Source organism: Myripristis murdjan, chromosome 5 (assembly GCF_902150065.1).
Source record: "Myripristis murdjan chromosome 5, fMyrMur1.1, whole genome shotgun sequence".
Classification (NCBI taxonomy): Eukaryota; Metazoa; Chordata; class Actinopteri; order Holocentriformes; family Holocentridae; genus Myripristis; species Myripristis murdjan.
In genome coordinates, this window is record NC_043984.1 from 10776654 (window position 1) to 10802014 (window position 25361).

General features: G+C 39.0%; 1 protein-coding gene across 1 annotated transcript in view; it reads right to left on the reverse strand.

Moving 5' to 3' along the window:
* atp2b2 (ATPase plasma membrane Ca2+ transporting 2) overlaps positions 1–25361 on the reverse strand; it is a 74291-nt gene that overhangs the window by 24701 nt on the left and 24229 nt on the right. The window contains exons 2-11 of the mRNA XM_030052453.1: positions 23085–23285; positions 18502–18759; positions 16378–16503; positions 12736–12861; positions 12212–12244; positions 9866–9958; positions 7408–7449; positions 4865–5029; positions 1576–1790; positions 1094–1336 (exon numbers count right to left, since the gene is read on the reverse strand). Coding sequence (XP_029908313.1) covers positions 1094–1336; positions 1576–1790; positions 4865–5029; positions 7408–7449; positions 9866–9958; positions 12212–12244; positions 12736–12861; positions 16378–16503; positions 18502–18759; positions 23085–23285 — 1502 coding nt within the window. The remainder of the gene's footprint in view (positions 1–1093; positions 1337–1575; positions 1791–4864; positions 5030–7407; positions 7450–9865; positions 9959–12211; positions 12245–12735; positions 12862–16377; positions 16504–18501; positions 18760–23084; positions 23286–25361) is intronic.

The following is a 25361-nucleotide window of genomic DNA, read 5'->3' on the forward strand; positions in this document are numbered from 1 at the left end:
CAAAACTTTCAATGTCGTTTCGTGGCTGTACCATTCACACAAAGAGGGCTGAGATTTAAGTATCTCAGCACAGATATTTAAGTCTTAACTAAACAAGCTTTAGTTTGAAAGAGTATCACCCTTAAATGTTCTTATATGGGTTCAAAGAGAGTACCACATTTGAAGCATTGGTGTAAAAATATAAGGAAAGTGTGACAGAGAGAAAAAGAGAGGAAAAAAAGATATTCCATACCACTTATAGCACTGATAATATGAAAAAACTATGGAATTATGGGTACATTAAGGGATTTATTATTATTAATTTTTTTTAAAAATAAAGTTTAACTATTGGCATTTTTTATTAAAAAAAAAAAACACAGTAGTTTTCACCCTTGAATATAGCAATATTCAAGAAAAACATATAAATTAATTAAAGGCAGAATCTGACAAGCAACAGGTACAGTACAATGCTAATGTTATTCATTCTATATTTATTAAAATCAATGTCAGTCACTTCTACGGAGCAGAAAAAAATACAGGCTATACTGGATGGCCTTGATGTGCATTCATCAATATCTTTTACTGTGTAAGTGGAATAGTTTTCAATTTCTTTGCCAATGCAAGGTTTCTTGAAGCAACACTGGTGTATTAGTGTGGTCCTCTGTCAGCCCTGACCGTCTGCTGGTTGCGAAGGCTCTGCTGCACATGTCATCATGCCTGACAAAATTATTCAACATGACACGAAAGACACAGACACAGAATGTGATAGGAGATAGCGAGTGAGAGGCGAGAGGGGTGCTGCTCCATGTGGGCTGTATGTGTGTGTGTGTGTGTGTGTGTGTGTGCAGACACCTGTTTCCTTTATTTATGCTGTTCATTTTGCATGACAACTTGTTGCTTTGTTTTATGTGAAACTGTGAAGCTGGAATTGCATATATAACACACTGGCTATTGATATTGTTTGGATACAGCTGACAATCTTAGTAAGTATCTTATACCAGTGTATTAGTAGCTGGAGCACTAAATTGTTTGGAGAGGCCTCTTGATTTTATGCTTTGTCAATTGGGAGAGGGATTTCTACAATGGCTACCACTATAGGTATCAAATATCTTACCAGTATTTTAGTGGTGTAGGCGCTGTTGACTGAAATAGAATTGACCAGTAAGTCCAGTGATTTTGGTGGCACAGCTCCGGGGTCTGGGATTTCTTTGTAGTGGACGTCCCCTATGTAACACTGCACAGCCGTCATGCGATTGGTGGTTAGCGTGCCGGTCTTGTCAGAGCAGATGGCTGTGGCATTGCCCATTGTTTCGCATGCATCCAGGTGGCGCACCAGGTTGTTGTCTTTCATCATTTTCTGTTGGCAGGAAAGAGCATGTTGACCATAAAATTGTACACTAAAAATTGAATATTTTTTATTGGCCTTGATACACATTTCTTTGTGTGAGGATCAGAAGTCTGGTGTATAGCAGAAATTTTTTTGTTGGTCCTCAAAAAAAAAAAAAAAAAAAAAAAAAGTATTAAGCAGAGATTAAGGTTCAGGTTAAGTTTTACAGCATACAGCAGTAAGGGTTAGAAAATGGATGTATTCCTCACCTTGACAGAATAGGCCAGGGAGATTGTGACAGCCAGCGGCAGCCCCTCAGGCACGGCCACCACCAACACAGTTACACCGATGATGAAGAACTTGACAAAGTACTGGATGTAGATAGGTGTACACTCTGGCAACCAAGGGCGCTTGTCTATCACAAAGTTTTCAATGGCAAAGTTCAGGACCAGGATGATGACTGTGATGGCCGACATGAGCAAACCTGAAAAACACAGGTACAGGAGGTCTTAGCTCAGCAGTATAACAGCATGTAATGAGAGGGAGACAAAAAATAAATAAATAAAATAAAATAAAATGCTGTCACTGACAACTGTCAAGCCTGATGGCACAAGACCAGACTGAAAGAGATGACAAAATAAATATTACTAAATTTTCTGGGTGAAAAATTATATGGTAAGTGGAAAGCATGGGACTGACAAGAATTTGTGACAATATACAGTGAAGGAGGAGAGGGAGAGACAGATATGATAGCATGCTAAGAGAGAGGGTTTAAAAAATGCAAATGTTTGTATAACAAATGGGATGCTTGTTAACAAGTTCAATAATCAAGGCCTCCCACTGACAAAGAGTTAACTCATATAGAAAAGAAGACAGATATGTTTTCAATTAGTTAAGGACATTTTTCAGTATCCAAACTGAAGTAAGCATGCTCGCTCACCAGCTACTAGTGTTTTGTGTTTGACTGCTAAACTATTTCAGAAGAGGTTCACTTGAAAATAAATGCAAAAAATACATAATACATAAATGCAAATAATACATCCTCAAAAAACCCAGTAGCTGACAAAATAATGACACACCAACAATAAACAAACACATATAAACAGTTTTTGTAATGAACACATGCTGTCCTCTCAAACATGACAGAATTGACAAAACAAACTGGAATTTCCCAGTTTGTTTGGGAATTTCCCAGTTTGGGATCAATAAAGTCTATCTATCTATCTATCTATCTATCTATCTATCTATCTATCTATCTATCTATCTATCTATCTATCTATCTATCTATCTAACTGCTTAGCATCTTCAAAAAGTTAACCTTAAGTAGAACATTCCCATAATGGATAAAATCTACATGACAATTTTACAAATGGTGCTCAGAAACTGTGGCTCTATATTCCCATTGTATGTAAGTTCAAAAAGAAGCTAAATCAGGCATTTAATTTTTTTTTTTTTTTTCATTGTTTTCTACCTGGGAGTTTGGAGAAGGGACAATCAACCATATAAATAATCCATCTAGATGATTTTTTTTTTTACTTTTCAAGGAGTTTGATTCTGAATCAGGATCCCAAGCCTTGATCCTCACTGTATGAATGGAGTGTATGAGCTAGAGGAGGGTTCAGCACATACAGACAAGCATCCAGGCTAAATGGTCACAAGCCGTGACTCAATTGAACCCAAACATCTTCTGCTAGACCGACAGCAGCACCATATGATCTTACAGGCAGCCTGTAAGCTATTTTATAATCCATCCATGGTATTTCATTGTTCTGACACCATGTCCTCATTCTATCACTCAGGCCAATACTGTGATGCAATTGCATACTGCAAAGAAAAAACACAGATTCTTGAAGGGATTCTCTAAAAATGAGAAGCTCCTTCAGCTCCTTACAAAGAAATGCTGCTTCTCAAAGAATGCCTTGACACTGAGGCTCTTTGAAGCTCCCAGATAGCTGTTTGGGAACATTTTGGAGATGCTGGTGGCTCTACCTTTCATCAGCCTGTGAGTCCATGTGTCCACACTGCTCCTGAATCTTTTGTGCATTTGCATATTTTAATGATTTAGTTATGTAATTTGGCTATTACACACATTTTTCAGGAGTAATCCTACTATACTGCTGTTGGGAGGACATCAACACTGTGGGTGTACTGGCATCTGGGCATCTGTTACTGTAAAGATATGCTTGGGTATACCTATTGCATGTGTGCTAAATTAGTTAATTTAGTACTTGTCCTGTCCTGTAGGGCTAATTATGACTCTATAGGATAGGTTTTTTAAAGATTATTTTCTTGGCATTTCTGCTTTGCTTGATAGTTACAGCAGAGAGACAAGAAAGGCAGGGGAGAGAGAGGGGATGAAATGTATCAAAGGGCAGATTTGAACCAAGCACGCTGTGATCAGGACTCAGCCGTAACAAGTGGTACACCAGCTGAGCTACTGGGACATGCACAGGACAGGCTTTTAAAAATTTCTTTCAAGTGTTGAGAAACGAAGCTCTTCCACAGTTTTTTTTTTTTTTTCTCAAAATTCGATTTGCTAGTTTTACGGTACCAGTTAGTTGTCATGGATTCATGCAATCTGATATGGTTGACCTCGCTACATACATGTCTGCATACCTCTTGTACATACACCTCAAACATCCTATTGACCCTACACACATTCCACCACACATGCAGACCCATCCCCAACCCTACCATTATCCAGTATTTTAATCCCATCCAAACTGAAAGACCCTGTTAATATAGCTCATTACTGAATACAACAAGGACACTTTTTGCTGCTGGTGCCCAGCTGGTGTAATGTATGATGGAGTAAGGCAAGCTGTAAGAGAATGGGGCCCGAGAGTCTTGGTAGCATGTATGTGCTCAGCAAATTTCATGAAAAACTGCCAAACAGATTTTGAAATATCAGATTCTAGTCAAAGGGCAATTGTGCTATAGATGAAAACTCACACCTTCACCAGAATCAGGAGGAATCTTCCTTTGGGAAATATGAATACACTCTCAAAATATCATGGCAATCCACTAATTACGTTTCATAATATCTTGTGTACAAAGCTGACATTTGTGCCTGAGGGTGATGTTGCAGAAAACGTCATGAAGTCATGAAAATTGAGAGGGTTCGTTGTCTGGGAAGCGTAAATGTGCTTTTTCATGGCAATCTGCAGAATAGATTTTGATATGTGTTTGTTTGCGGTAAGACCAAAAAGTGCATTTAGTTCATTAGAATACAGTAAAATGTCAGATAGAGCTTGAAAAACAATTTTCCAAAACTGTTAAAGGCATGAACATGTCCAATACATAATGAACAGGCTCAGGGTAAATTCTGTAAGAGGTTATACCATATGTCATAAATTCTCTTCCACAGTTCAACTTGAAAATGCCTGAAGTATCATTCAGATACTTTTTAGTCTTTGATGAACTTGGAACTGCTTTGATTGAGTGAGTGATGGATCAGAGTATTGCCTTGCTTTGATGGACAGAATGATGGTCCAATGCTTTGATGTCCCCAATTTGACTGAACGAGTAATGATCCTATCAATGTGCCCTTTGATATACCTGCTTTGCCAATCTGGACAGCCAGCTTGGTCAACTTTCCTTGCAGAACGGACTTCTCTTTCTTGGGAATGCTTGCCTTCTTCCTCTCTCTCTCCTCTGTCTCTCCACCTTCAGCACTCTTCAGAGGTTGCATCTCCATGGCGGCTGCTCCATCCTGCTTCTTCACTGTAAACACCACAAGATACAGAAAGCGGTACTGTTACAAATGGGGTTAGACCAGGGGAGTGAGGAGGAACACAGTCACTTTTCAGCACTCAAGGGTGAGACTGGCTGCAACATCATAACATCCCATGAACAGATGCAAACTAAATCATGTATAAAATTTTCACACTCATACTGTAAAAAAAAAAATTCAAGGATGAATCAAGCTTTTTCTGTAGTGAAAGGCTTTCAGTAGGAACGGCTGCTTCCTAAAAAGGTAATCTTCACCACGAACAAATGCATATTTCAGTTGTGGTTGGTCCTAAACCCAAGATCCAGACTAGGCCCAAAGATTATCTGGAAAACCATTTAGCTTTTGCATCCAACCAATGCAGAAATCATAACATGTACTGTGGCAATATTCTGGCAAATAAACAGCATTAGAAATTATTACCTGAATAAATAGCCTTATTGTTGAAAGCTCACATCTTGCAATGATGATGATACAGAATTTGTCACTATAAATCCAAAATATAACATGCAATACAGTGTGTGGATCTGATCGCAGTGACCCAAATAATCTCACTGACTGTGACACATTAAAAAATACAGACAGATTGCAACATATTTTTTGCAGGACTAGCTTTGTCCTAGACAAATAAATAAAAAATAAAACCACTTCCATTTATCAACAAATTGTCCATAACTTTAATGATCATCAAATAAAAATAAATACACAGAGGTACATGTACAGTGCATTGCATACGGTACATGTATATTACTGTACACACATGTAATGTCTATCTATATTCTGCAGAGATGAACTAATATTTTATCTACATAGGGAAGTCTTTTTTACATCTCCGACCAAGAAAAGGCTCTATATCCTCAAGGTCTCCCCTACAGAATACTGTGCAAGCTGTAAAACCAGTGCTCAAGCACTCCTCACGCAAACACAAGTCAACAGACAGACAGACAGACAGACACACACACACACACACACACACACACACACACACATAATGCAGCACTTAAAGACCTAGCGAACAGTGTTGCCACGTTAATGCAACCCATTACCTAGCATCTTTTCAGCCCAGTTTCAAAACAACAATGAAGCATATGTTTGCTGTTCATGAAAAAAAAACCTTTTACTGTTGAATACCACTTTTTGCAAGTGTTGTACACTGTGACTACTGTGTTTGATTTTTTCCACCCCTGTGACACAGGGCAGAGTCTGTATCTTCTTTACCATGGGTTGCAGCAACATATCAAACTCAGTAGAAAAGCAAGATCACACACTTATATACATATATTCAAAACATTCTTCTGACAAAAGTCCATCATTTTAAATGCTGAACTGTTGGCATAGTGTTTTTGGTTATTAAATTCAATTCCTGCGCTGATTTTGGAGGTGCAAGAGGTCTCCATTTATTTTGCCTCCAGCAACTTCAGTCAGCTCAAGCTGAATTATTGAGTTTATGAGTCATCAACAGACCAAAATGTTAATGCCATTACTTATGATATGACTTAAAGGGATACTATGACTTTTGGGCCTGTTATTTTTATTTCATTATGTACTTTTCTTATAGTGGGGAAAATGAATTGGCATCACTACTTTGACTTGCTAGAGCTTTTAGCAACTAAACTGAGAGTGTTGAAGATGCCTACATACTTTTTTTTTTTTTTAACTGAAATGTCAGTCTTCTGGAGAAAACCTGCTCCTGTTATGTGACAAGTAACCTTCACCTTCACCTTCACCAAGTTCACCTTCAAAAATGCCACAGCATCCTTGTAAGCCAAAACTAATTTATGTTAAATTAAAGACTTTCTAAGACCAGGGCAATTTATTAGACAGTGGAAGGAGAGAGCCACAATGAGGCTTATGACTGAAGGACGGCACAAAAAAGGTCACTTTTGTCTAAGCGTAGTGGAAGGGGACAGCCAGAGTGAGGTTGATAGCTGCAGGACACGTTGATGTTCTCTCAAAGAGAACCAGACAAATCAACAACACAACAAAAACAACAACAACGGCACAAACATCAGGGACAACACCTCAGTGACAGACAGTTGATCGGAGTGGAAGAGAGAGAGTTTCTAACCTAATATGACTGTAGGCCAGACCTGGGTCAAATATTACTTCTGATTGTTTCCCATGCTTAAGATGGGATTGAGTTACAGTCTGCGGTAGCTTTTGTAAAAGTCCTACTGTATGATCTACATCTACTGTATTAAGAATACAAAATGTTATGCAGGTTTAACCACTGTATTATTTACTATCTGCATTTGACCCAAGGCTTCCATTGCATATCATAGAGAAAAGATGAGGAAAGGGAGAAAGAGGAGCAAGAGGAGGAAGGGAAGAGGCAGAGGTGAAGGAGAGAGTGACAGATATGGTTGGTTACCTTTAATCTGGTTGCTCTCCATATTGCCATCCTGCATTTTACCTATTATGGAGACATACAAGACAATAACAACAAAAATAACCAAGGCAAACAAGTCAACAAACAGTCAACACAGAGACAATACAGACAGTGAAAACCAAAAATTAAAAACAGGAAGACAGGAAAATGACCTTTAATACAACATCTCTGTGACAATTACATAGAGGCTTGCGGTGTGGTGATATGTTAGTGAGGTAATGTAGCTGATAAAGTGGTAATGTAACAATGACTAACTGAAGTCCACTGTATCACTAATCAGAGACATGTGGTATGATAGATTGAGTTTTACATGTTTATAGGGAAAAGGGGTCTCACAAAAGTTGTCTAATTGTGCAAGTGTATACAGTATTATTTCAGAAATGTTTTTTGATGGGCCTTTCTGAAGTAAAATGTCTTCTGTGCATGGCATCAAAAGGTATCTTCAGTTTGATAGTATTTAAGCTGACAGTGAACAAACTGCTCAGTCTCTGGTGGATGTTTCTTGTTTCTAAATATCATTTTGAGTGACATACTCACAATATGAGCACAGGTAATTCCACGCACATTATCAACAATACCAGTCAAACCATCAAGATATAAAATGAGGTATCAAGACAAAGATACAGTATCACACAGTGAACACTGACAGTGTGAGGGAGAGAACACCACAAACACACATAGACACGCGCGTGCGCGCGCGCACACACACACACACACACACACACACACATATATATATATATACACACACACACACACACAAACAAGAGACAGCATGCATAGGAGAAAAACTCAGAAAGCGCATGCAAGATAACACACTTAAACAGAAGGGGAGTGGAGATGTGAACATGAGAGAGAAAGAGAGAGAGAGAGAGGGAGAGAGAGGGAGGGAGAGAGCGAGAGAGAGAGAGAGAGAGAGAGAGAGAGAGAGGGAGAGAGAGAGAGAGAAAGATGGAGAAAGCCTGAAGGAAGAAAATCCTCCCACATGGTGAAGTTACATAAGAACAACTGGAGGAAAATCGAAATCTAAGTTCAGGGACAGGGAATTTATCATGGTGCTGGATCCTGCATACACATGAATTGGATTTCAGTCAAATGTGCATTTGTTTTATATATGTAATTATTGATTTTTTATGAGGAAAAAGAACAGCATCCACATGGCTTTGCAGAAAAATGTGCAGTAACCGTCCCACCCAAATTTACATTTAAATCCAACATAATCATTTTGAATTATCAATTGTATTGTTATTCAACATTTAGATGATAAGAAAGTAATGTGGCAGAATCTGAAAGAATCCACTTATTATACTTATACACAAAGTGTATAAATTATGTATTTATTAAAACAACATTAATTATATAGCATTTATCCTATTATTTACCCAGGCTAAGATAATGGAAATCTGCACTCTTTTCCTCAGGGTTGGGACTGGGGACTATGCAAAATCACAAGCCCTAGTAACATTAATCAAAAAGGGAAATGAATAAATACATAAATAACAATACTCAAGTGGAGGCTATCTTTGCTTCAGGCATTATGTATGTGGACAATGGGACTTGTTTCACCTCAGCTTCTACATCTAGTCATTTCCCTGGAGTCACAATAAAGCTGGAGATGACAAATGGGCCTGTTGTGCCAACCCTGGCCCAGGACAGCACAAGGTCACCATTACAGTGCAAAACACTCCCTTCCTGCCTTAAACACTTTGGGACTACTCTCCAAGGAGACAAAGATAAGAGAGCCCAGCGCACCACTGGATAAAGTTAATCTCTTTTACATCTCATCTAGAAAACACAAAAATGGACTGTGGCATTTGCACCAAGTGATCCCAGAGGACACCCAGAAACAGGCTGCAACTCAGGGAAGATGGCCCTGTGCTGTCGCCACCATTTTTGTTCTGCTGCCCAGTCTGCTGCTGGAAATCTGTGGTGAAAGCCAATCACCACAGACAGCATCATCAACCCATCTTTTAATGCACCAACAGAAAAAAAGGATTATGTCCCTAAGGTACCATTAATAAAATCTCATTTCACATGTCCTAAGACTTAGTTAGCTTTTACAATGTCTTCTCTGGGAATGAATATCAAGAGAGTCAGCTACCTCAAAGCATCATCACAGACCTAAAGAAGAGCCTATAAGCATTCATTTCATTCAATGTTGGACCATAAAATACCTCAGTCATAAGATTTTTCCTACAACGGTAGAACAGGGAAAGAGGATACGATGAAGGTAAATGAAAGAAATTAATTTCTACATTGTCAGTGGGCATGCATTTAAAAGGGATTACAGCATGAGCAAAAAAGGGTTCGACACAACAGGAAAATAAGGCAGAAGAAAAGTGAGCACCCATGGTAGGAGGCAAGTGGAGAATGGAGGAGGTAGGAGGAATCAAAAAGCACAACAGAGAGAGGTCAGAGTTCAGAGTTGATGTCAACCTACCATTAATTAGGCTGGCACTGCCAGGGGCATTAATGCCTGCAGCCCCATCCGTGGCTATAGTGGCGATGGGGTGGGTAGAGGGATGGGAGCGGTCTAGCCAGTAACAATGAAGGCCAAACATGAATGAAACAGACAATCACACACACAAGCACGCACACACACAAACACACAACACACGTATGTACGTACGTGTGCACACATACACACAGAGCACAACAGTGAACAGAAATAACATGGTTATAGCATGGTTAAGAGATTCAGATATGTAGACTGCATGTCAAGACTAGCGTGTGGTGTCATACTCTATGAATTGTACATGTACTGTGCAATTAGTGTGATTTACAATAGGTCACTCCATTTGTAAAATGTAAATATAACAAGTGTAACACTGGACAGACATGAAACATAAAATATGAACATATCATATGAAAAATCACAACACAACAAAATGGCATATGGGGCAGAAAGAAAGGGGGCCAGTTCCTCCCTCAACGGTGAAACCAGAGCTTGAAAGAAGTTAAATGTACTGTAAGCTAAATTAACTGAGGCAACTGCCATTTTCACCCCAAGGTAGGTACTTAGAATGTAGAATGCATAATGAATTAAATGTGTTCTATTGTATTAAATTTGTGATATATTCTATATAAACGGTTTTGGACTATAGTTTTCCTCTAGGGCATTTGAAGTCTATTTCAACCATGTTATTCATGTCATGTCATTTAGCATCAGGAAATCATAATTTGAGCAGAGCTAAGTAACTAAAAAGAAAAAGAAAAAAAAAAACAGACAAAAAAGAAAGAAAAAACAGCATTTGCATGGACCATCTAAAGGTAGACTTTCCAATGTGATCAAACTTACAGGTTAAGATTTAAGTCACCTGAGACTTCACAGTAAAACTGTGCAGGGTAAAGTAAGACCATGGAGGTCGGTGTCATACATACATACATGTCCCTTCAATTCTGAAAACATGAACTCATTTTCCTACTGATGGTGCATTCACCTTTAACTGGTACATGCATATTGGCTTGACTGACAGTTTGGAAGCTTTACAGTGCTCGCACAAAAGTAGTTTAGTCTATCTTTGATCAGTGATGGTAATTCCTACCTTTGAAACAACAATAGCAATTATTTTGACAAAGCTGACAGAACTTTAAGGGTCTTGACCAAGAGAGCACGGAAGTGCATTCAAGTTACATTCAGACAGTACACTGACCACTTCCTGGAGCTCAGATTGGATGCATCATTGTTCATTTGTTTGTTGGTTCTTGTTTTGCACAATATCTCAGACACCACTGATCTAATGACTTTCATTGTTGCATTTCCATATAATCAAAATTATAATTAGCCCAAGGAGAGGCACTGCAAATATAAGTCAAAAGATGATCACACATTTGATAGTGGCTGGCGCAAAGGGCAACTGTATCCTTTGTAGGGCATGAAATATTTTCTGTTGTCTTGTATAATGTGATACTCAATCCAAACTGAGAAATTACCTTATATGGCAACAAAATGGAAAAAAAAAAACAAACTAAAAATTAGATAAAAGTAAAAAGAGAATTTTAATTTGAGGGAAAATGTAATGAGTAATACTAATACAGAAAAAAAACATGAGTACATCCTGTCCAGTCCTGGTTGGCCTAGAAGTCCAAACCTAATGGGCATCATCTATTGAAGACATGAATCTAAGCAGCTAATTCAGCACATTAGGCAAGTGGGAGAGACAGCAGTGAAACAAAATGCTTCAAAGCAGAGACTTCCTCTCCGGTGTGTGCTATACATTATGCAGGCAATGGGGCAACCTACTTACTCAGAAAAAAAGCTGTTCAAAGAAGTAACGGTAGCAAATGGACCAGCAAAAATGATAAACAAATAACAGTTTAACATCTCATCTCTCTCTCTCTGGGTCTTATCTTACAAAAAAGCTACAGTCTCTTCTCATTGCTAATGCTACTGCTAATACATGTGCTGTACATTTGTGAGGTTGACGGTCATCTCATTGTTCTGTAACACAGCACCAATCTGTCTTTCTTAATGGCATTCAACAATTCAGGCATGGTGTTGAATGCTAGCAGGTTAAGTTTGATGAGATCACAGCCTGTGAAAAGGGGAAAGGATTATGGATTGTGACACTTAAAAAGATGCAATGTTGTGGTGATGAGGCTTCTCTTTTTAAGTGAGGAGCTAGGCTGGGGCAAGGGTTTAGGAGTTTTAAGGGGTTGGGTGTGTGCGCATTAGGGAGATGGGGAGTCGCAGTGGCTTACTAGGGGTTACTGGGGGTTACAGGTCAAATGGCCAAGTACCACGTCCAGGTTAGGATTGTGGGATCACAGAAAGGTGATACTCTACCTGCATTCTGGTGTCCATCCTCCATTGCCCCTCCTGTGAGGCGGTTTTGGGACGATAAGAGAGCAAGGACAATAATGCACCTGAACCCACAGAACCTGAACACTGCAGCTCACTACTGCACCACTTATTTCATACAGGCATTCTGCAAAGGCTCTTGGCCACAGGCAGCTAAATGTCAGTGATTTACTATATATAACTACAAAAGGTGAATAAAAGTTACATTATTGTGCACAAGAATTAAGTAAAATTTTGTTCATGGTTCTGTTTATTGGTTTATAAGTCTCTAATGACAAAGAAAGCTAAACACAATGTTGTGCAAAAGCCTAGGCACATTCTCAGCACATAAGGTAATGCAATAAAAGGGGTTTTTGTGAGGGAACATGGCCAAGAAACACTGACAGAAAATGTACCTAAATACTCCTGAGATAAATACGGAAACGTTTTGTTGGATGTGGTTATAAAAAACAATAGGTACAGTAATCAACACAGGTATAGCAAGGAGATGTAGAGACACAAAGGCATACCTTTCTTTTCTTTCTTTTCTTCTTCCTCCACTCCAGCCCCCAGCAGAGTGAAGATGATTCCAGTCTGAGAGTTGACCCCAACAGCCGTCACCACCATGCGCCCTGACCCCTCCATCACATGAGTCCCTGAGAAAGGGAGGACAGAGCTTTAAAATGGCATATCACAGCTAGACTGAGTACATTTTCTGCATGGACTATTTTGTGATTGTGGTGTACATACAAGTGTTTTTCCCTTCTTATCCTATCTCTGTTTTTTGCCTCTCTTTCTCTCTGTCTCTCCCTGTGCCTTCTATCTCTGTCATGTTCTACCCCCCCCCCTCCCTACTTCAAATGTTAGAGGAGTGTCAGAGAGTGGAAGGACTTTGTGTGTGTATGTTTGTTTGAGTGTGTGAATGTGTGTGTGTGTGTGTGTGTGTGTGTGTGTGGTTGTCTGTGTGCACTAGTACACTATTTCCCTTTTTCTCTATCCCTTCCAAATATAAACTATGTCTTACAATAACAGCAAATGCATAATAATGGTCAATGGCCTAAAAAGTGTCTTAGCAGAACAGTGGCTGCTGGGGTTGTTATTTTTTCCCAAATGTTGTAAAGTAGGGTTGAGTTGTCATACTGCATGGGAAAACTTTTGTGGCAGATGGGTACACGTGAAATGTGTTTTATGAAGGTTGACCTCACCAGTGGGTTTTGACCCCTCATTCTGTCTCTGGGAGATGGAAAGAGACACTATAAGATAAAGTTACAGTACTGTGTGTTTTAATATCGTGCTGACCTATTTGCCCCCGCAGCCCGAAAACCAAGCAATGCATTCTCATCACCCCTCAGCATAATGGTGAAATTTGACACCAACAGACTGATTCTTCATTTCCCTTCTCAGTCAGTTTTGCCTTGATTATTTATTTTAAGATGTGTTAAGGCAGCAAATATCCATTATTTGTGAAATATTAGAGTGGAGTGTTAGAAATGCACTTTCCCAATCCTTTTAAATTAATTTTGTGCAGACATCAAACTCCTCTTGAAAATGAAAGACTATAACAAGGCACGATTACTAGGCAGCACGATCAGCTTTTTATAATTGTCAGTTTGGGTAATTGTTTATTAGGTAAAACCAATATGTATAAAGCTACTCAATTGAACCTGAAGACATTGTTCTTCTGGAATTTCTACAAGCAAGCAGAAAGACTGTGGCACAAGGCAAGACTGGTGATTCAGATATGTATAGAATCACCTTTTCCTGCTTGCACAACACACGCACGCACGCACGCACGCACGCACGCACGCACGCACGCACGCACGCACACACACACGCACACACACACACACACACACACACACACACACACACAGAGAAAGCAGATATGGGTGAATAGGAAGAGTCTAATTAAAGAAGGTGATAAAAAGGCACACAGCTAATTATCATCCACACAAGAAGAAAAAACAGACAGATGTTTCTGCTCTCCATGATCTATCATTTTTCTAAAAATCCTTCAGCTGAAAACTGCAGTGTCTCTGCTGCTGTGTGAGGCAAACCAATCAAAAGGCAAGCAACTGTATATCAGAGAGCAGTGGTTTCCAGGATCTCACATTTCCCTCTGCATTGATATTCAGATTATAATTAAGAGCCTTTTGTCATCCCTCTGAGGTAAAGGCAGGACAGTGTGACTTTAATAATACATCTAATTTTCCTCTATCCACAATAGATTTGGTAAAGGAAGCAGCCAGCAGCAAGGCTGGGGCAAACATGTAATGACTGCTGTATTGTATTTTTATTCCTATTTTTATCTAATTTTATTCTAATTGTATTTCCTTTTTTGATGTATAGATATTAATGGAAACATCTTTTATGTCTTTGATGTTAAAGAACCCTCCAATGAAAATCAAGTTTTTAACCATCTTAACATGTCAGTGTGGTGTTTTTCATATGCTACAAGACATATTTCCACTTTGAAACTGATATTAATTAATTTCATGCCTTAACTATAACCTTCCCCTTTGTTGTTGCTGCGAGCTGCGCACACCGTCACAGAGACATCCACCAAACAGCCAGGTGGTTGTTTTGTATGATGGTTTTCTCCGAGTTTCAATGAAGTTATTCAAACAAACTACTCTGCCAATGCAGTGATATCAGTGAATGTGTACAGCTGTTGCCTTGGCAAGGTGAACCACCTACAAATACTCTGATTTGCCGTGAACCAAAGGCCTACAAAAGCCCACGCTGGGTGTACCCATTCAACTTCTATAGGTGGTGGATTCCATATCAGTAGTGCACCAACCCCACTGGTCACTTGATTGTTTTATTCAAAAAAATAAAGAAAGACAGAAAAAAAGAAAAGATAAGTAAGATCAACTAGAAATGACTAATACTGATGAATAATATTAGTGTAACAAGAGATTTGCTAGAAAAAAATTTTTTTTTAGAAGGATAGATTATCAAATATGATACAAGTTACAAGCCAGGGTGAAAGCAGGCAGGGGGGTCTGTGGGGACTAGTTGCATATTCATAGATCTACGCAAACTTGATGAGTGCAAGGTGTAGAGTTACATTCAAGACATTTTAAGGCAAGAAAGAATGTTTCTCATGCAAAAAACCTATAAATATGTAATATTTCTGAGCAAAGTTGAGTTTTTAGGGGTTTAATCATTGGCTGGAAGGGTACTTTAAACACATCCCCTTTGCTGCCGCATCAAGCAAATTTCTCTTCCGAGGGATCTATAAAGGTACATCTTGACTTAAAACCAACACAACTTTTAACATCTATCTGAGGCTTATCTAAACTCACTTTGGAGCTAATGTTGTATGGCTGCTTCATAATTAATAACAAAATATCATGCTTATGTATATCACATGCTGATAAATGTATGCAAGCAACAACCAGCATGTACACCGATACCCTATATACCCTTTACAATTTGGTTTGGTTTGGTTTGATGTTACATAAACAACAGTTTATAAAACATTTAGGGCTTTTTGTGTCTCTAGCATATTTGAAGGCAACCGTCTGAGACAGATGAATCTAAAATACTGTATGAGCACTAACCTGGTAGACATAACAGATGTAAGAAAACAAATCCTTTTTGTGTGCTCTAATTTAGATTCTGGTGTGTGATGACAAATGCAATATGGACCAGTCTGAAAAATGTTAGCCATCAACTAAGGCGCTATACTTTATTCCACAATATTCTCTATTTTGGAAAGCAAAAAAAAAAAGACCAATGTTCATTGCTCAAGGCATAAAAGCCCCATCACATCTTCCACAATGTTACTATTTTGTAGTTATGGGGCTCAAAATAGGTAATAACTTCAATAATACAGCACTGAGTCAGTGGAGCTGTAGGCACAGTGAGTGTAGGTGCCACATTTTTAAAATGGATCTCTCATAGATATCTCATTTAGGGATAAAACTCTTCTCTTCCACACCTATTTGAAACATTTTCCATCTTTGACAGACTTTGCTCCTTTCCCTTTATGACATTAACATTTTAATAAAATGAAGACAGATGTACAAAGAAAGTCCAGTGTCACAATGACAAAACCAGGGCAAAAAAGACTGACAGGAAACATTAAAATGTATTCTTTCTGTCTTATCTTTTCCAGTGTCTACAGTATTGATAGGACAGGGAGAGACCAACAGCAGGCAACATACCAGACAACAGCATGGGGTCCTTGTCTGCAGACTTCCTGACGTGATCGGACTCTCCAGTCAGGGACGATTCATCAATCTTCAGGTCGTTGCCCTGGATCAACACTCCATCAGCAGGCAACAGATCACCTGGGACAACAGAGAACAAGACACGTTCCATTTCTACCATTTTGGCTGAACTGACATTTGCAACAGATTTGTTTACTTTTCTAGGTTTGACAGATCTTGCCTCACACAATAAACGGTAAATAACTCTACTGTTGCAGTTCTAAGACCAGAGTGGACAAAAGTTAAATACAAGATGGAGGATTACCAGGGATCCGTTTCACAAAGCAGGTTTAGTGAAAACTCTGAGTCTGTTAACCCTGAAATGAGGGAAACTCTGAGTTTTCCGTTTCACAAAGGGAGGTAACTCAAACCAGATAAAGAGGGGTAACTCTAGCTTGTTGCACAGAGGGAGGTAACTTAAGCTCTCGGTCAGTTACCGCAGTAACTAACCTGGTCGGGACCAGGTTTTTCTCATGAAACCTCGAGTTTCTCTCTGTGTCCGCCCACTTTCAGCCACACACGGTATTTAACTTCCTCATTCATTCAGTCAGCAGGCGAGTTTTGGCGTGGCATATTAGTTCTGCCGTCTGTTATTTTTTTTAAAAATTATAAAACAGTCAGTACGCTTTTATTAGAAGTTTATTAGAAGACTTTTTTTTCACGAACATGGCATGTCCTTTCGACAACAATCCCGTGGATGAAGGTGCAGTGTTAATGCGCAGAGAATTAAATATTCGTCGGGAGATGGTTATAAGACCGCGCATAGATGTTTTAGCATTTCCAGATAGATTATGCCGAGGTCTTACCTGTTTGAACAATGTTTTTATATTTCATCTTAAGCCGCTGCCAAATGCGCTTCTCCCCCGCGGGATTGCACCTAAATGAAATAAATTAATAGGCTACCATTCAAGCAGTTTTCCCCTGTAATATTATTGTGATTGCAACGGACTACATTTAAACTTACGCATTGACCCAAGCAGCAATGTTGTCCCACGCCGTCTCCCTCTCCTTTGCCGCTGCAGCGGTGTTGCACTTTTTAAAAAAAAAAAACATGTTCAAACTCGCTGTATGAATGCATTAAGATTTCCAATTCAACTGGGGTGAAAAACGCAGCCCGACGCTTCCCCGTTGCCATGGTGACTCGTCAAATTGGGGCTCCATTGACACTGTCTTCTTGTAGTTGTGGTGCACGCGCTTAACTCCAGGTGAAACTACTCCGAGTTGATCAAACTAACTCAGATCAGCTGTTCTGGAACCGAAAACTCAGAGTTTCCTATCTCAGAGTAGATCAACTCAGAGTTCAGGGTAAGACTCGGAGTTTGTTAAACCTGCTTCGTGAAATGGACCCCAGATTTGCTACCTCTATAGCATTCAATTATTTTTATGAAATAGGTAGGAACTGTAGTGGTATCACTGATCTAACCAAATTACTCCAAAAGTCTATCTTTACCATGAAAGAAAGTGTTGTTGAATATTTGGAAATGATTCAAGGGATCATTATAAATAACCCAAAGTGAGAGAGCTTCTGAAAGGTGGAAGCATCAAAAAGCTCATATTTGAGCTGTTTAACTTTAAACCCTACATGAATGCTGTACCTTGATGCAACTGTTTTTCTTTATCAGACAACAAGGTGAGAGAGAACTATGGGATTTATTGATTGATATATTTTACAATTTTCGCAATCATGAGCACATACTCATACACACACATACAACAAAGTCCCCATACACCAAACACCCAACCATAAATAAGAAGGTATATCATTTTAAGACAATCAACCACCAACATAAATAAGGGTGAATTATATTTAAATAATAAAACATACATACTTTTTATGTTTTTTCCCCTTTAACAGACAGTATATAACTTGAATCTTGATACTACTTGTGGTATACCACTATATTGTGTACCGTGGATCTGCATAATTGAGATTAATGCCTAAAACAGTGGGTAAAGTATTCCACAAATAATAACTTCAAGTAAACTGAGTTTATGTGGATTTACCCTCCACCACCTTATAAGAACACAGAGGTCAGTTGCTCTCAGTGTACACACACCAGACAATCACCTCACACCTACCATATTTGACCTGTGCAATGTCCCCCACCACGATATCAGCCACGGGCAGCTGTATGACCTGGCTGCCACGGACCACCTGGAACTTCTGCTCCTGCTCGATGCGGCTCTGCAGCCCGCGGAACTGCTTCTCCTTCGACCAGTCGTTGAAGGCTGTCACCAGCACCACACACACCACAGACAACAGGATGGCCGCGCCCTCAATCCAGCCGGCCTCCGCTTCACCCTCATCCTCTGCCCCGGCTGACGCTTCGCCACAGGCTGCAGTTTAATATTGGTGGTAGGCAAGGGAAGACACACATTATGAGGTTGTAATATAGTTGCTATGCAAGGTACCTAACATAGACTCAGAGCATAAAAATATCCACATGCACATATCATACGCATACACACAGACACGTTATTTACAGTATAAATGCATCAAAATAAAAGTTATTTCACACAGAGTGTTCTGCAAAGCTTTAGAGACTTCTCGGAAAAGATGGTGTGTGTGCAAACACATATGTGTACCTTATGCATGTATATGCATGTGTGCAATTTCCCTTTCAGCCCGATGCTGGGCTGAAATTACATTCAGTGGATTCACTCGCCCCTCTGCTTATTTCCTACACTGTAAATGAATGGCAAGCAGTGTACTGGCTGTGCACTGACAGACTGTGGTATATTTGAGAATGAATCAAGGCCAATTCCCAGTCCTCTTCATGCTGCTCCATGTGTTCTTATGGGAGCCATTGTGCTCCACACTCCTGGCTAGCTGACTTCAAAAGCCCCCAGTGGGGTGATTTGTTTTGTGCTATGTAACAGTTCAGACCCCGTTATTATAGATATTATGGATACCACAGGGTCTGAATTGACCAAGAGCAGGATTTAAAAAAAAAAAAGCAATCCACACCCCCACTTATTGATTAATTTCCTTCCTCGCTTCCTTACTTTTATAACTTACTTACTTTATTAAATATAATGCTACATTCTGGCTGGCTGGGGTCGTTATATGAGCACATCAGTTGAAACCACTTTAAACTGTAATTGCCTGCTCAAAATAATCACCACTAACAATGGTTAATAATGACTATCAAAATAATGGCTACATATAGAAACAAAAAAGACAAGAAAGATTTCAAGTGATGATAGGATTTATTATTATTTCTCTCCTCTAGTGAAAGAAGCAGAATTAGTAAAACCGTCATAGTATAAAGGTGACTACCAAAGAGAACATTTAGGAACAATTTTGCAAGTTTAGCATGTTGTGCTTGGCCAGAGCACACTCTGAGTTCAGTAGCTGTCCATGGTGCTGATAGTGCAGCTGTCTGAATTTTGTTTCTCCATTAATGCAAACATGTCTGCAAGCCGAGCTGAGCTGGATGGGATGTGATCCTGTTGGAAGATTTGGGCCACTGTGTGGACAAAGTTATGAACAAGGCCAAAAAGATTAAAATAATAACAATATAAAGTACCACACCGAATAATATTCTTTGCTAAATTAGCAAATTTTTGCCCATACTATCCATCCTAACATAATGCAAGATTAAGGAGGCACATTCATCTGGATGGGAGTTTTGTTAAAATTACCACCATGTTGGGTGGTTGCAGTCACATGAGTTGCTAATCGGGGCAGACTGGGGTGAACTTGGAGCTGACTCACGCATCACTAGTGGGGACCCACACATAAAATCAGTCTCTACTTCTTCCTCTCCTTCTGTGTTGGTCTTATGCACACACACACACACACACACACACACACAGACACACACACACACACACACACACATTTATGTAGAGAATCTGTAGCTGTCCATTGTACTGATGTTCTAATGCCTACAAGGACAAGGACACTATCACATTTAAATAAGTTGTAAGTTGTAAGTGGTACAGTATAGGCTTCACAGTCTTTCACTTTGACTCACTGAAATGCTACAAGGCCACGACAGTCAGTTAGCCATCACATGCTTCACTTAACCATGGTGATTATATTTTATTTATTTATATTTTCAGGGCTTTTGTTTTCTTGTAGGTTGTGTGTTTGATACAGAGGCAATTACAAGCCTTCCAATTTACATAGCCCTTTCATATGTAAATGAGAATTAAGTCATCCCACCACCATTCCTATTTCTGGAGTGTAAAGCTTATTTCTGACATATTAATAACAAAACCAGTGAACCAGCAGGGCGCCAGGAGGTCTGGTGGGGATGGGTGTGTTCCAGTGTGTGAGTAGAGGGGTGGTGGTGGTGTGGTAATTCTTCACTGTTGTTTCTTTGCCATTTTTTGTATTTCTCTTCGTTTTTCCCCTTGTTTCACCTTCTCTCTCTCTCTCTGTGTGTGTGTGTGTGTGTGCCTCTGCATCGCTGTATCTTTCTATCTAACTCTGCATTTGCACCTTGTCCCTACCACACACACACACACACACACACACGCACACACACACACAAACACTATTCAATATGATTTTGAATAAGGTGATTCAGCATAGTGCGCATTCATATCTATGTGAATCGCTGTTATTCACATCTATTCATATCTGCAGGAGTTTATGTGCTGATTTAGATTGATATGTATTCATATCATTCAAGTAGGAGAGCAGGGTTGCATATCGGCATATCTTTTTGCTGCGAGTTAAAGGGAAGCCTGATTATGTATTTGCAGATGGACGCAGTTATTAGCATAATGATTCCTTTGGCATTTCTCTGCTTTATTTGGATTGGCTATGCAGGGAGTGCATTCACAAAGCAATGCAGCTTAAAAGACACAAAGAAAAGAAGCAAAGTATGTGGTCAATAATACTGTTGTTCATGACCAATCAAAATGTAAATGGACCACCAAATCTACTACTACTTGTTATCTAAATCTACTTGTTATGGGGCTGGCTGTACTGCAAAAAACAAGTCATTTTGTCTCATATTCACCTTAAAAGAACCGAAAAAAAACTACCAGTGGGATGAGATAATCCTACTTGTTTCCAATTTGATTTCATTTGTTTCAGGTGGTTTTCTGGCAACAAGTATAAATATGTTGCAAAAAGGCAGAATAAGGCAGATCAGCCCACTAGGGTCAAGAAAATCACATGAAAATTAGTTTTCATTAAAAAAAATATAAATAAATAGTGCAAATGTATTATTCATTTACTCTCTCATACTTCCTTAAGCCTTCATACACACAACTTGAAAACCAACCATATTACGACCTACAAAATGGATTTCATCGTTACCATTATTGTTATATTATTATTATTATTATTATTATCATTATTATTGTTGTTGCTATTATTATTATTAGTAGTAGTACTGGTAGTAGTAGCAGTAGTAATAGTATCATTAGTGGTAGTAGTGGTGGTAGTATATTTTAAGCTTAATTTAATTTGTGAGTTCGGCAGGTAGAAAAATGCTTCATGGGTTTCTAAATCACATCACAAATCATACTAAAATTCAGGCTTGGAAGCTGTACAGTTTGCAATACTAAATTCAAGAACTAAAGATACTACATGAGATGCACTGTTTTGACTAAAATACACAAATAATTACCAAGTAATGTTGTCACTGCTGTTTAAATGTTCTAGAAGAGTTACATCAACCTTGAATTGAAATATTAAAATAGAACAAGGACTGAAAATGGTGACAGTTCCAGCCTTGGCTTTTTCATTCTATTACTTTTGAGGGAGATATTTAACTAACCACAAATCTTAACAACTAACTTACTGTAGCCAATAAAGAGAGTGGCAACTATTTCCTTGATCTCTGGTTTGCTGGCTTGGCAGTATTTCCCTCTCTAGAGGAGTTTGTAAAAATCTAAAATGATGATTGAGTCCTTTGGCAGAGTAACTGAATTCCATTATTGCAGTGGTGCTGGGAGCAGTGATTGATATTGCTGACTCAACACCTCGTTATGGCCTTTGTCTTCATTTCCTGTTTCACGGCTCACAGGGCTGATGTATGGGCACTGGGAGCTCAAGGTTATTTCTCTGCTCAACACTTCATTAACCTCCCTAGGACCTTTCAGACACATGCATACTGCAGACACGTGGAGACACAAGAATGCGCGTGCGCACACACACACACACACACACATACAAAAAAACCCACCCCTGTGTTGATGAGTCGCTTGACCTCTTGCCTTGTTTGAGACAGGTCACACTTCCCAGAGAGTGTGTGTATGCATGTGGGTGTGGGGTGTGTGTCTATAGGTGCTGTAATATCAGAGGAAGTGATGTCACCCATTACTTACTTCCTGTGTGACCAGATGATTTGGAAAAAAAAATGATCGACTATGGCTTGTAATGCTTCAGGTAACACTTTCTGAATCCAAACTTTTGTAGCATCATAAATCAAGTAACACCTATTCATTTGCCTATTGGAATGATTTTTTGATTGATATTATCTTGAAAAAACATTGTTTCTAAGAAATGAAAACAATTGGAGATATCTTTTTTTTTTTTTTTTACCTAATTAACTATCCACGATACTCTATCCAACATGGTGGAGAAAGAAGCTTTGGTTTGTGTGTGCACCTGCACATGCATGTGTATCTCAAAAATTCAACCCAGTGGACAGAGGGCACACTGTAGGAAGTGATGTTACAGCAGGTACAGTACTCACACTCTGCAGTGTTGTCTCCAGGAGGATGATAGAAGGAGAGGCCCAGGGAGATCAGGGCAGCGATCTCCAGGATGATGAGGGTGACATCCTGCAGGGCCTCCCATACCAGCTGCAGGAAGGTTTTTGGCTTCTTTGGAGGTATCAAGTTCTTCCCAAATATTTCTCTTCTCTTCTCTAGATCAGCTGGGGCCCCCGCAAGACCTGAAAGAGGGGGAAGAGAGTGAGAGATAAGTTAGAGAAATTTATTCATAGAACAATTACTGCCAATTGTAGTAAACTGGTCATTGTCCTCAACTGTAGTAAACTACATATTACTACAATGACCAGAGTAAGTAGGTTCCATGGCAAATGGTAATCTTCTTCATGCTTTCTTTTGGCCCAGTTTGTTTGTTCTTCATCTTGAGTCACTAAAAAAGTACATTGCCGCTCCTGGCCATTTTTGATGCTGTCCGAAGACAAAAACAAAGAAATGCACAATATTCTAAGGTCCAAACTAATGCCCATGAAATTATGACACCAATAAGAGCAGGAAAGACAGTCATTTTATTGACTGTCTTTGGCTACTATTGAGAAAGTCCATTACACACATAAAGCTGAATAAAAAAATGCTCCCCAGGGTCAGTGCAAAGGCAGAAAATTATTTATTAAATAAGACAATAAAAGTTAAAATACATAAATATATACCACATAAGACATCACCACATAACAAAAATATGTACCAGCAAATAAAGTGATTATCTATGTATGTACATGAGCTCATTATGTGAATCTCCTTTAGCCTACAAAAACAATACAGCATGCAGTTCCTGTGTGTGTTTCCTCCCTCCAAACCAGACCTTTCTCTAATCCTGTAACTGGAAATTCTTATGTCAGTTATTCCTGAACATTTATTTAATTTTAGGAAAAATAACATTTTAGGAAAGGGACTAAATAACTGCACATCCCAACACTAGCCAGGTGCATAGGTATAAAAAAATAGTAGAAAAAGGCATATCCACACACTGGATCAGTGTTCCCAGTATATTTATTTAAAAATAAAGTACATGCAATGTTTCAACATTCATATTCATGAGGCATTGTTATATTGAGAAAAAATATATTGTAATAATTATTGTTATGGTTTCACGGACCATCCCTAATACTCACTGTAGAATAATTAACTGAATTCCAACAAATGTGAAGCTTTCTGCAGTCACCTCCTCTGGCCAAAGACTACTCCCTTCCTTCTTTCTCTCTCTGTCTCTCTCTCTCTCATACACACACAGACACAGACACAGACACAGACACAGACACACACACACACAGACACACACACACACACACACACACACACACACACACACACACACACACACACACACACACACACACACACACACACACACACACACACACACACACACAATGCATCTCTAATTACCACTTTGAGTCATGGTGGGCCCTGGCTCTGTGTTCCTTATATAATGGCATTCAAGAGATGAGGACCTTGCTTTCTGACCTCATCCACCTCCTCACACACCATGATAAATCTCTCTCATCTGAAAAACTTCATGCAAGCTACAGGCTGGGTATACTGTAGGAACACTCTCATAGCCAACTCATGCTAGATTACAGTATAAGGGTTAATTACATCACATGCAGTTCTTTATAAGAGCAAGGGTGGAGCTGAGTAATTACTATTACTCACATTACAGTAATTGAGTAGCTTTTTGTGTTCTTTTTGAGTCAGTAATTTTTTTAATGATGTATGTTTTGCCTTAAGTATTATACTTCTCTAAATTGATAAATTTAGAAAAGTGCTACATGGGTAGATGCATCAGAAACTGGTAAATTAACTGTAAACTGTGTCTACATAAAAACTGCACACACTTATGGGGTTAATGTTAATTAACTGTAATATTAAAGTCACAAAAAAATTCCATTTTGCTTTGGGGTGGGATATTAACACACAAGGGTATCATTCAAAAATATAAAACAGCATGGGTTAGAGAAAGAAAGGCAGTTTATTTGACGGGAAGGCTGTTCAAAAAATGTGCTGGTTTTATTGGTTAAAATTTGTGTTCACACCTACTGGTTTTGCACGACATCACGATAGAAGAGCCACTGTTTTCCAGGGTGTAGAAGTAACAAGATTTTGATTTTGAAAAATGCTCTAGTATTTATTGTTAAATGCCAAATGTGTTGTAATAGCCAACAATCTGTTGATCCAGCTACGTATTATTGGTTTGTGCTTCCCTGGTTGTTTGTCTGGTTGGTTTGTTAGCCATTCTAGCTAGT